Genomic DNA, 12,341 nt, shown 5'->3' with positions numbered 1-12,341 from the left:
CTTGTCCTGTCACTACAGGCCCTTGTCAAAAGCCCCTCTCCAGATTTCTTGTCAGTCCTTTTAGGCACTGGAAGCTGCTCTAAGGTCTCCTCAGGGCCCTCTCTTTTCCAGGCTGAACAAGCCCAGCTCCCTCAGCCTGTCTCTATAGACGAGTGACTCCAGCCTTCAGAGCATCTTCATGGCCTCCTCTGGACTCCCTCTAACAGATCAGGTAAACACACGTATTTCTCTTTATTAAGACAAGTCACCTGACAGCAGTGGAAATATCTTCCAGTTCACCAAATTATCGGTTCAGTGCTCACGAAGTCTCCTTCTAGAAGCTTAAGCAGCCATGGCCAAGGTCGCTTTCCCAGGGGCGGTTCCGAAATGGATGATGGAGGAGGAGAAGGAGGGTCGTTTCCAGCGCCTTCCCCATTCCCCGCCCTCTCCCTTCCTCCTCCACCTCCTCCTCCTCCTCGCCGAGCGCAGCGCCCCGAGCATGGAGCCTGCCTGAGACGCTCCGTGGGCTCCGGCAGCTGCGGCGGCGGCGGCGGCACAACATGGAGGCTGTGGCCCCGCCGCTCCCGTTGCTGCTGCTGCGGCTCTTGGCCGCCTCGGTGCTGCGGTGCGGGCCGGGCTCGGCTGCGGGTAAGCTCTCAGGGGCTCGGGGCGGCGGGAGGCTGGAGCCGGTGTCCCTTTTGTTGTCGGACTTGAGCAAACTTTCCCTCGCGCTTCGCCGGGGTTGGGGAGGGGTGGCCCGGCCCGGCCCGGGCTCCGGCTCCGGCGGCGGAGGAAGGACGCGCACATGGACGGGACGGGAGGAGGAGGAGGAGGGCGGGAGGCTGGGTGAATCTTCCCCCCGAAACTATTCCTCGTCACCCATGTTCGTGCAAAGGGGGACGCAGGAGGAGGAGGCCTCTGCTTCCCGTCCCTCCTGCGGGGTGAACCCGGTTTCCCCCCCGCGGGTGGCTCAGGTAAACGGGTACAGTTGCCACAAGAGAGACAAAAGTCGCCCCCCTCCCCGTTTTCTTCTCGTTCCGTTCCCGTCCTTCCGCGGTTCCGAGCAGGGATTTCGCTAGGGTGTCGGGTGTCGCTCATCAAACTCTTGGCAGGGCTGGGGAGGGGGTGGGGGGAAAAGAGAATGGAAAGAAAATGTGTGCGTGTGGGTCCCTTCCGGGCCCCCCAGCTCCGTTTTAAGGCTGTGGGACAGGGGGGGCTGCGGCAGGAGGAACCGGCCGGCCCAGCTGGAAGCGGCGGCGGGCGGTGTCCGGCCCGGGCCCGAGTGCGGGGTCCGGGCCCGGGCCCAGTGCCGCGGTGGCTGCCGGAGCTGTGTCCCGTCTGTCCTGTGCCGGCGGAGCGCCGGGCCCCGCGGTCACCCGCCGCCGGTCCCGGGCGCGGAGTCTGCCCTTTGCTTTCCGTTTTTAAGCGAACGCGTTAATCTTTTAAAAGCACGAATTGAGGCAGTGCTCTGCCTGTAGCACCCGTGGGGAGAGGCTGAGGTCTGTTCCCCATCCTTTCTGCTCATCCCTGCTTCGGTCCCTACTTGGCATCCCCGAAGATGGGGAGTTAGGGCTGCATGTGTGAGACTTTTGGGATTGTTTTGCTGCTGTGTCTGGTCTGCCCGGATACGTTACCCCCGAGGTTCAGCAAGCTGAAGCCTAGTTGTGATTTCCTATGTAGAAAATTCGGCAGTGTGGCCAAGGCTGTCAGAACATCACCTCGGGGCCTCCTTTATTAGGCCACCCACCTTTTCAAACTGTCTGTAACTATTAGAACTGTCAGAGCCAGAGAACAGCATTTTCTGCTGGCATCATCGTTCTGTATTTTTAGTTGGAGCTCTGTGCAGGTGTGTGTTATGTATTGCTTCTTCTGTTAGGGTTATGTGAAAAGATGCCCTTCACAGCTCTGGATGCACCTTCTCTGTGCATGTTGCCTTAGGTTTTTTTTTTTTAGATGTTTCAGAAAACCTGAAGCTTGGCTTTGTCCTCTTCTGAATGCTTACGTTTGTGTAAAGATGTTCATGTTCCTACTTGACTGAATGAAGCTATGTAGCTTTGGAGGTGGGGGAATCAACATAGAGGAGTCTCAGATGAAGAGAGAACAGGCTGATAGTGTTCTTGAGGATTTTCTTTACATCACTTAGCAGATTTAACCATTTACACTTACTTAACAGACTCTAATGGGAATATTAAAAAAGGGATAACTTTTGATTTGGAACTCTGAGCAAAATAAAAGTTCACAAGAAAACTCAAATAAGTTGTAACTTGGAGCTTGGTTTTCCTTCGCCATGTTTTAGAGACGGTGATTCTTTTAACATAGTCCGTGTTCTGTATCAAGAGTCACCTTCCTTAATGTGCATGGAAAAGCTCTTCTACAAATGTGCCTTTTTATTTTTTTTTTTTTTTTACTAATTAGCTAAAGAGTCATGGTTATAAATCTTAATGACATTGCTTTTGTTCTGCCTATTTAGTAGGAAGGTATGGGACTCTTTTGTTAAGTTGGTCTGGATGGTACTTTTAAGGACAGCTCATCTGTCCTTTCAGAAGGAGCATGGATGTACTTATGAGAGGCTTTCCACAGTTATAGTTCAATTTCTGAGAACCTCCACTCTGCTTACACAGATGCCTGACTTCAAGGGACTTTCAACTCTTATTTCTGTGTGCTTATCTTACAAATATTTAAATCCATCTCTGCAAGAGTGGGGATATCCTGGAACGTCTGCAGTTTTAAAGTGTCTGCAAAGTTTGGCATGTTGCAATGGATCCCGAATATTTTGGCTATGAAATAATTTTGCTGCAGAGCTGTGTCCTTGCTGTATACATGGTGGTGTCAGGAGTGGTGTTATTTATGTGGCTTGAAATAATGATGGACCTCTTTCAGATATGGGTTATACTTGACGCTTTTTTTACTGAGATAAGACAAAATGATCATTACATTCTTCTCAAGGAAGAATTATCTCAAGCAAGAATTATTTTTACTTAAACCCTCAAAAGCGTGGTTAGCTGTTGCTTGCCGTGCACTAAAACATTTCCCAAAACTGTGGGACTGTATCTTAGATTTCTTCAATGGAAAGACTATTTCTGTGTGAAGTGTCCCTGCCCATGACAGGGGGGTTGGAACTAGATGATCTTAAGGTCCTTTCCAACCCTAACTATTCCATGATTCCATGATTCTATTTGCCTGATACTAAGAAAAACGCAAGACAGAGGTGAGCAGAGAAATGTGACAGAGTGGTTACAAAAGTTTGAAACTAGAGATGGAGGTGGAATAAAAAGTGCATTTTAATTTTATTATGGGGAAATGTGATATGTAGGAGTCCTTAACTGCATTTCAGTGCCATTTCAGTTGGTTTGTCATTGATTTAGGGGGCTACTTTCCTAGTAACTACTACTAGCATAATATGAGGGTCTGTCACAAATTATGGTCATAAATCCTCTTGAAATAGTGAGGAAATACTGCAACTCCAGTCTGACTCTGAAGTTTAAGTTGATCCTTTAGAAGCATGGAGTCTTCAATCTCCAGACAAAATATGATGGCTTTAACAGTCTTAGGTATGGAGTGTGAATTCATTTGTTACTATTTCATTTTAAATTAAATCAGTTTCATTTTAAATTGATTTTAAAGCATCCACACATTCTTTAAGATTACTCATACTGTAGATGTGTCTGTAATACATAAATGAGCGTGACACACAAAGTCTGTACTTCAGAAGAGCGTGAATGCATTTCATCAATAGCCTGGTGTAAATTCCACCATTGCCTCTTGTATTTTTGCACTTTTTTATTTTTTTTATTTTTTTTTTAAACAATAGGTGCTTTAACTTTTATCTTAAGAATGTTTTTGGGTTTGTTTTTTACTGGTTTATAATGTGGTTTTGTTCCAGCTATGAATTTTCTCAGGCATATTTCTTGACTAATGCAAGCCAAGGTAACTTTTTTAACAAACACAGAGGTTGTTTCTAGGAACTTGTTACCCTTTATTGTTATGGTAAGCACTGGCAGCATAACAACAAGTAAAGGTTACAAAATCTCTCTGAATATAGACACACGTGACTTACAAAGGGTGTCTAATGTAACCTTGCTTCTAGTTAAAGTTTAGCCAGCAATACAGTTAGAAGTAGTTCTCTCTCTTTTTATTAAAGCACAAATAAAGAGATTTCTCTATTTGTAATGCTCAGAAATAGCTTTAATGACAAGGTTTAGTACGTGTTAGATCAGTATTTTTTGTGAACATGCTGTATTTTATGAAAACAATATGCCATCATGAGGTTGAGCACAATTACTATGCTTAAATTCTTTGTTAGAAAGAAGTTATGGTGGGTAACTTTATTTCTTGTCATTGTAAGAAATCCTCTAATTTTTTTTTTTTTTTTTTTTTTTGTTGTTATGTCTTTAACCCAAGAGCTATTAAACATTCAAAATGTTTGGCTTTTGTAAGTTTGGAATTTCTCATGGGAGTTGATATGGCTGGAAAAAACACAGCACTGAAACCACTTGAAGGAAGTAGTTGTTATTTTCTGCTCAAGACCTTTGTGCAGAACTCAAATAGCTGTCAACCTGAGCCTCGAGGTAGAGCAAATATCCCCCCAGTTTATGGCACAGGCCAGCAGTGATGCAATTCTACTACGCATAATGGAGTCAGCATTTAGTTTGGAGATTTTGAGGCATGTGGATTATTTTCCTTTTCTGCTAAATTGCTTTCCATCCGGATGTGTCCAACAACACTGCAGGTTCACTTAGGGTAGAAGCAAATAATTAGGTTATTGGCTGGGGACACTGGCTGGCCAAAGCCATGTGCTGTTTGGATGCTTGAAACTTTCTGAAGAAGTCAAAGATGTGCCGTCTCCTGACAGCCCACAGCTGGGACCTCTAACTGCAGGAATTACTTCTGGAGAGTCTTATTGCTATTAAATTAGGCTATGGAAAGTCTCATGATAGAGTCAAAGGATATTTTGAGTATGTCTTGAGATTTTGGGTGATGAAACAGTTGTGGTGAGAGGAGGAGAGAAACTGGGAAGTATGTCCCACAAAGTATTGCTTGGTACAGTGGTTTATTAGGAGTTTTTGGGCCAACAGTTCTTTCCACTCCTTCTCTCTCAGAAAAATCAGAATGTGGAGATCACCAGCATCTCATCTTTGTGGTTTCTGTTCAGTAAAGATTGAAAGTATCTGTTAAGCTGCAAAATTCTGCTGAAAAGCTCCAAAGAGTGTAAAGAATGGGTGTTGAGGGTCCCTGTAATAAATGGGATTTTCAGTTTCGCTGTTTCCTTTACTCTCATTTGACTTACACTTTGCCTGCCAGCATAGGGAGATGTCAGGTGTCATTTTGTATTAATGCTAAATCTATGGGGGACTTTTGCAAGGATGTTGGTAAATTGAAACATACTTGATTTAAATTGGTTTGTTTGCTCTGGATGATAAAAAGGTTAAAGCGACTGAAACTGCTTTTAGACCAATATATACTTTATATGAGTGTGATTTGTTAGATTAGCTTAATGGGGACAGTCTACTGGGAAAGGAATTTCTCAACTGTGAATAAGCTACCAAATTGTCTTCATTTCACAGTATGAAGGTTTATTGCTATTGCAGTAAACAGCACTGACAGCAGATGCAGTAGTAAGTTCCTACTATGATTGTCAATGGTGTGAGAAGCTCAAATGTTGGCATATGTATTTAAAAATGTCCCCACTTATAATAGCTGTTGAATACTGTTTGGCACTTTGGCTTTCTGAAGTGCTGTATGAGTATTGGCTAATCGTGAATATTCTGCTAACACAGCATCTATTATTTATCTTATATACGTAAGGAAATTGAGCTTCCCCAGTTAAAGGTAACTTCCTTTGAAAAGTAATATATGTTGTCTTTGTGGAGGCAGAATTAAGGTTTTTAAACTCTGGTCTTCCTGTTGAGACTAAAGAGGTAAACCAGGTAATTGTTCAATAAAACTATGAAGTATGCTTTTCCTGAACTATGATGGAAAATGATGCAGCTGGAGAAAGGAATTGGCAAGTGTGCTAGGTTGTACCTCTTCCATCCACTGTGAAAGGTGGAAAGATTGAAATTATATTGCTGTCTTTTGATGTAGCTAGATTTGCAGTTTTTTTCTCATGGATTCTTGTTAGAGGGCACATGAGGTCCTTTGAAAGTGCAGTGCTCCTAGTTTGATGATTCTGTCCTTTTTACAGTACCCTTGTTGGCTGGACTTTTGTCTGAGAGGGAGATGAATGATTGAATTCCTTACCTTGACATCTCTTCATTTGGCTTGGGATTTGACAATGATGATTCCAGAGTTTCTCTGTTGCCCTTTCTTTAGGTTACCTGGAGTATATATTGACTTTCACTTCACTGTGTTGTTACATTAAATGTGATTTATTAAACATTTGTTAATACTTGTAGCTTGTTGCACATGGTAGTAAAAGTGATAAATTAGCTCTGGGGGACTGCTGATCCTCAAGAAGAATTAGAATGGAGGTAAGAGGTGGCAGCAGGTGAAGACAGAAGCTTGACCTTTTGTTTCTGTGGTGTTTTAACAGTCAAAAAAAAAAAAAAAAAGCCAGAGTGAGAGCAAGTGTTGCCTGCTTCGTGTTCCTAAACCTGCTGCCAGATGAGGAGGAGCTGTGGTTGGAGTGCACCTGCTTAGTGAATTTCTTGGCTTTTGGGTTTGGAAATCAAGTAGAATTACTAAAATGTGATATTGTGGATGTTCTTTTCTGATGTTCAGTGCTGGTTTTAATTAAATCAAAAGGGAAAAGAATGGAGGATAGGAGAAAATGTAAAAAGTGTACAGTGTTGTTATAATCTATGGGTTATTGATATGTCATTTGAGAACTTTTATAGAATAGTGTATGTACTTAAAGCTTAAGCCATATACTCCACATTTTGAATTAGATCCAGGTTATGCCTAACAATAATGCACTTAAATCCATGTCAAAAACTTTAGCACACCTTCTGTGGAAGTTTCAGTTTAACTTGAATTCTACATTCGTGGATGCTTTGTCCAGTTCTTGTACTTTTTTATTTTTTTCATTCATTTTGCATAAACACATTCTTTTCTGTTCTTCCAAATTAAAAATCATCCTAGCTGGACTTCACAAGGAGGAGAGAAAGAGAATGTTTGGTTTGGTTTTTTTTGGCAATATATTTTATTATTATTTTTAGTGTAAACCTTCACACTAGAGAGCATGGCTATGAAGAAGGTGAAATTGCTTCCTTTCCTACCTTTATAAATTGAGAGGGAGACATACCCCTAAGCCTGCCTCAGTTTACTTGTCTTTAGATGAACTAAAAAAAAAAAACAGCCACAGAATGCTGAAATGAATATGTATCTTGTGGATTAACCAAACCAATATGTTTTTGTGAGACTTATATTGCTTCCAGTTGTCTAGTGTGTAGGATGTCCTGACCTACAGCTGCACGTTGGTATGCCACACTTGTGCCATTCTCTTTTCTCTTGGTAATTCTTAAATCAAGATCTGGGTTTGCCTTGCTGTAAGAGGTGAAATTCTTTTTCAGTGGACTCAGTGACAGTGGTGACCAGAAGAACCCTATTTTATCTTGTGTGTGTTCCTGAACTAAAGAGCTGGGTTGTGCATGGTGTAGAAAAGTGTTTTTCAGGTTTCCCACCATGACACATCTCTGGGGCCTTTGTGGAGTAGGTGCCTTATGCCACCTGAAGCTTTGTTTCTTTGTAGAGTGGAGTTTTTATTTTTTTCTTGTTTCTCTGACTTCCTAAATAACTTACTCTGTGTCTGGCTCTTCAGATAAGACTGAAGGATACTTTTTGGTGACACTGAGTGAGTTGTCTGCCAGCTATTTCATTGTTACGAGATTTTGGTCTGTGTTGCACCTTGTGGGTTGCTTGGTTACTTTGTCATGTCCTTTTCCATCAGTCTGTCATTTCTGTGATACTTTGTGAATTGTGGCGTATTCCTATCTAACCATGAAGAGGCTCTTGAGGGTTTAAATCTCTGTCTTGAACTTTATTAATTCTTTTAAGTTGAATTCCTTAGCTTTAAGTTTTAGAAGTGGTTCGTACTTGATATTTGAGGCAATGTGAAAGGCCGTATGTCTTTATTATTTTTGTTCAAGAAACATTTCAAAATGGTTGATAAAGGACAGCTTCTACAAGTTATCATGGAAAAAGAAGGGGTTTGGGGCAAAGAAATACTGCGTGAAAAGGACAATCGCAAAGCTATGGCATTTGGAGTAACCCAGGAAATGTTGCTGCTGTGTATCTGTTTTCACATACTGTTTTACTTTAATCACTTAGACCAGCATCTTGGTGATGCCATGAAAATACATTCCAAAGTAGAAGTATATTTGTATTCATTTTCTATTACATTATGGAGGAAGAGAAAAAGTAAGAGTTTGGCTCCTGGATAACGAGCTGTCCCTGCTGATGACAGTGAATAATTCAAGAAGGAGAAGGAATGAAAGGTTATGAGATTTATCCTCTGATATTTAACTATAGGGGATATCTGTATAACATACTTATTGTTCTGTCTTAGCACTTGTAGCTTAGTACAAAAGCCAGAATGTTGTTTCTTGAACATCTCAAAGCAGCAGAATTTAAAACCCAAAAACCTAATCCTTTGCTATATACAAGGTATCAACTTTGACCACTGAATCATAACCAGTGTATCAATCACTATGTTTATTGTGTATATCATTTAAAAGGGCTTTGGAAGTTTTAATTTGCATAACCAGTTATTTCAAATAGAGTTCTTGCCTGACTTCCTCTTTGTCAGGATGTGTCAGTTCTGAGCTTGGAGGTGATCCTTGAGTATTAATGATCTTTCTCGGGCTGCTGTTCCCTCCAGGACTTTATGTTATTATATCTTACCAAGCAGATCCCTCAAGAAGCAAAAGTCAACTCTCCTGAAGTCCAGGGTAGTGAGCTTGCTGCGCACCGCCCCCCCCCCCCAGGATCACGAGCTACAACATTTCATGGTCGCTGCAGCCAAGGCAGCCCTTGAGCTTCGCATTCCCCACCAGCCCCTCCTTGTTGCAAACAAGGTCCAGCATAGCCCCTCTCCTCATTTGGGTCCTTTTACCGCCTCTCGAGAAGGAAGTAATCATCGAGGCATTCCTGGAACCTCCTGCTGTGTTGTCCCTTCAACAGATAAACTGTAGGTGTTCTACGAGAGTTGCAGGCACATAACTGAAGTGAGCTCTGTAGCTTGTGTGCAGAACTAATCCATACCATTTGAACTTCAAATGGCGTGCTTGGCAGTAGGTATATTAACAGTCTGTTGCTAGGTCTTACTTGCCTAATAAACTCTTTGACAAACACGTTTTAATATTTTCAGAGGAGTTGCTGTCTGTTCACAGTCAGTTTGTGGCCAAAAATGTGATATAGGTCGTGATTAATTTTCTCTTTGAAATGTTTTCATGGCTAGGGTCATTCCACTCGATGTCACCGTCGCATCTGACTGCAACTGAAAAATTAAATGCTCAGCTGTGAAAATTTTAAAGGGCAGAGTTGGCCAAGGAATTATCCTGGCTACTTTTGAGCTTCCCTTCCTCTTCCAAAGCCACTGAAAACAACATGTTTCTCAGGATTGGGGAGTGGTAATGCTTGGGGTAATCCTGGCTGGTTGTGACAAAATCCCTGTGTAAGTACCTGTTAATGCCAAGGTCATTCTGTTTGCAATTCTTAGTGTTTTAAAGAGCCTTCAAGACATTTGTGTAAAGTGAAGTTGTTTAGCATGAGCCAGAGACCTGGAAAACGCCTGGATTTTACTTTGTGACTACTAGTTACTCAGTTTAAATGTGCTACCAGACCACTCAGCTTCCCAGAGCAGGGACAGGTTTTCTTGTAGTTGGCAGAAGTGTTGACCTAGGAAAGTATTATCTTATAAGGTCCTGGCTAGTTTATGATGAATGTGCATGTAGAAGTGTGTGAGATACTGGGGGGGGGGGGTGTGAGTGGTGTGTGTGTGAGAGAGGTATATGTATATGTGTATATAATGTGTATATATGTTCTTATGTACTTAAATACTTGGTTAACCAGTTTCTCCTGCTCTGTTATTTGGGGTTGATTTTTTTTTTTCCTTTTTTTTTTTTTTCCCTTCCCCTTACATTCTAGTGGATGTGTTATTAAATAACTTTCCATTTCTGAAAAAAACTCACCGTGTTTATGGAGAATTTAACTCCTGATGTTTAATCTCAATACATAATTTTAAGGAGGAAAGTTTCACAACTGCTAGGTATGGGACTGGGATTCAGTGTACCTGGATTTGGTTTTGGTGTTGTTACAGTAGCATGTCCCTAAGTCTGTGAACTCCAGCTTTTCAGCTGAGAAAAGGTGACACTGGTATATAAAAGATTCTCTGAATGCATTTTAGAGTGTTTTACACAAGAAGCACCTCAGAGTAATCTATTTCTATGCATAATGCTGTTTAAATAACCTTCAAGTAATAAAGCTCCTTTGTTTGACTCCATCATATTACTTAATGACTGGTGTTTCATTGGAGAGAAATGGAGCTGCAGACCAACAGAATGGTAGGTAAGGGGTGCCCAAAAAGGTAGGGTGATGTATATTTTATTCATGAAAGTTGTGCCCCATAGTCTTCGGATCTTGCATTACAACTTCCCATACCTTTTGCAGTTTTTGTTTTTCAATTCCTGCATGTTATATTCTCCTGTGTTGGTAATTTTTCTTCTCAGCTTGAAAGCTCTTCTAGGCAGGGATCTTGTATATTGTTTCTCCTTTTACCTGCTTGCTTTGTGTTGTGTCTTGTCCTCCCCCTTTCTCCCAAGAACCAAGATTGCTAAAGGCTGGAATGTCTGTAGGTGGGTAATTAAAAACGGTGGTCAAGAGAGCTCTTGGAAACTTGTTGGGTTACTTTAAGTAGGATGATGAGGCAGCATCATTGAATGGAAGGAAAAAAAACCCGACAAATAAAACCCAACCACCACCAACAACAAAACAATACCCAACCAAAACCCCCAAAACAAAACACCCCAGACCACCCTCCTAATTCTGGCAGTTTGAAGAGGCTGCCTGCTGTCCCCTTGGCATGTGGCTCTGGTAACATTGTCTATGTGTGATGGAATTGGTAAAACTGAAGAAGCTGCAGCTTAGACTGTGTTTGAGGATTGCTGTTTGGCATTCAGCCTACTGCACAATGGAGAGAAGATGAGCAGCCAGAAGTACGTTGCGCTTGTGACCTTTGTTCCATATTATCTCTCAACTTGCCTGGACCAAATTAAGGTCTTCATTGTTATCTGCAAAAGATTTGAATGATCTAGGATTCATTTACCTTGGGGATTACCACCTTGACACATCCAGCCTTCCTCCATCCTGCTACAGTAATTACAGCTCATGGAAAATAAGTCTGGTTGCTGATCCCCAGGGTGTGGAACTCCTGGCATCTGGAGATACAGCACATCTGGCGCTGGTCCTCAGAGGCAGAATTCAGCCAGCCCAAAGCTTATTGCATGTGGGGAGTGATGCAAGTGACTTATTTTCTCTGAACAATGGCTATGGGATCTTTGTAAGCACTGGCCTCTCGCCTGGTTATTTTGAGTTGCTGGTTGTATTTTTGTTGTTTTGGGGTTTTTTGTTCCCTTGAGGAAGTCTGTGTGCAATGAGGGAGGATGTGGAGTACTGTAAGTTCTTGATTCAAATGACTCAGTCCTCCAAGCTATACTTGCTTCTTGACACTGGGAAAATGCAAAAATGCACATGTAAAAGCCACTGTGCCCACCCAGATGGCACTTGGTAGGTACAGGTAAAGATTCTGGTATGCTTTTTTTTTTGTGCTTTTCTGATTCCTAGGATCCTGTGGAATCAATGTTGCAGGACACAAAGGGTTTTCTTTTTAAAGGAGATGTACGTCAGTGCCCAACTTTGAGGAATGTTCTTGGAACCTGCTAGTATCACCTTCCTTGTACAGATTATAAGGCATTTTTAGCATAACAAAACTTGCTTTGTTTAAGATGGAATATGAATACAAAACCTAACAGCTATTCCACAGTTACATCCCCAGGGGACTATGTAACAGGCTTTTGTTACTGAATCTGATAATCTGCTGATTTGTTATCATGGTTGTCTATAACATGACACCTGTTTATGTTTGCTGATAGCCTCTTAGAATCTTCTGGTCCACAAATACTAGTTTCTGATGGACAAGGGTGCCTTTTAGGTATTCCTTCTCTTAGCATATTTCTAAGAGCCTATGAGAACATTTCAGGTCTTGTGGCAAGAGGGTCTTCCAGATGTGTTTTTGGCTCTTACTTAGCAATGAACCAGAGGTAGGTGGAAGGACTTGTTTGAATGGACAACAGGAAAAGTAATCATTTGCTTAGGAGCCCACACTTCAGGACAGGTACACTCAAATCAGTATTAGTATGGGGTAG

General features: G+C 42.0%; 1 protein-coding gene across 3 annotated transcripts in view; it reads left to right on the top strand.

Annotated features, from left to right (window-relative positions):
* Positions 1-460: 460 nt before the first annotated feature.
* The window catches only part of LRP5 (LDL receptor related protein 5), a 134,194-nt gene continuing 122,313 nt past the window's right edge, over positions 461-12,341 (top strand). For 2 of the 3 annotated variants that reach the window (XM_062620214.1, XM_062620211.1), the window contains exon 1: positions 461-627. In XM_062620214.1, the coding sequence (XP_062476198.1) occupies positions 540-627 (88 nt within the window). In that variant the 5' untranslated portion in view covers positions 461-539. The remainder of the gene's footprint in view (positions 628-12,341) is intronic. The other variant, XM_062620215.1, reaches the window with a different exon arrangement.

This window comes from Pezoporus occidentalis, unplaced genomic scaffold, assembly GCF_034315485.1.
Source record: "Pezoporus occidentalis ecotype Australia unplaced genomic scaffold, CSIRO_AGI_Poc_V1 ctg22, whole genome shotgun sequence".
NCBI lineage: Eukaryota > Metazoa > Chordata > Aves > Psittaciformes > Psittacidae > Pezoporus > Pezoporus occidentalis.
This window is presented reverse-complemented; position numbering and strand designations above follow the sequence as displayed.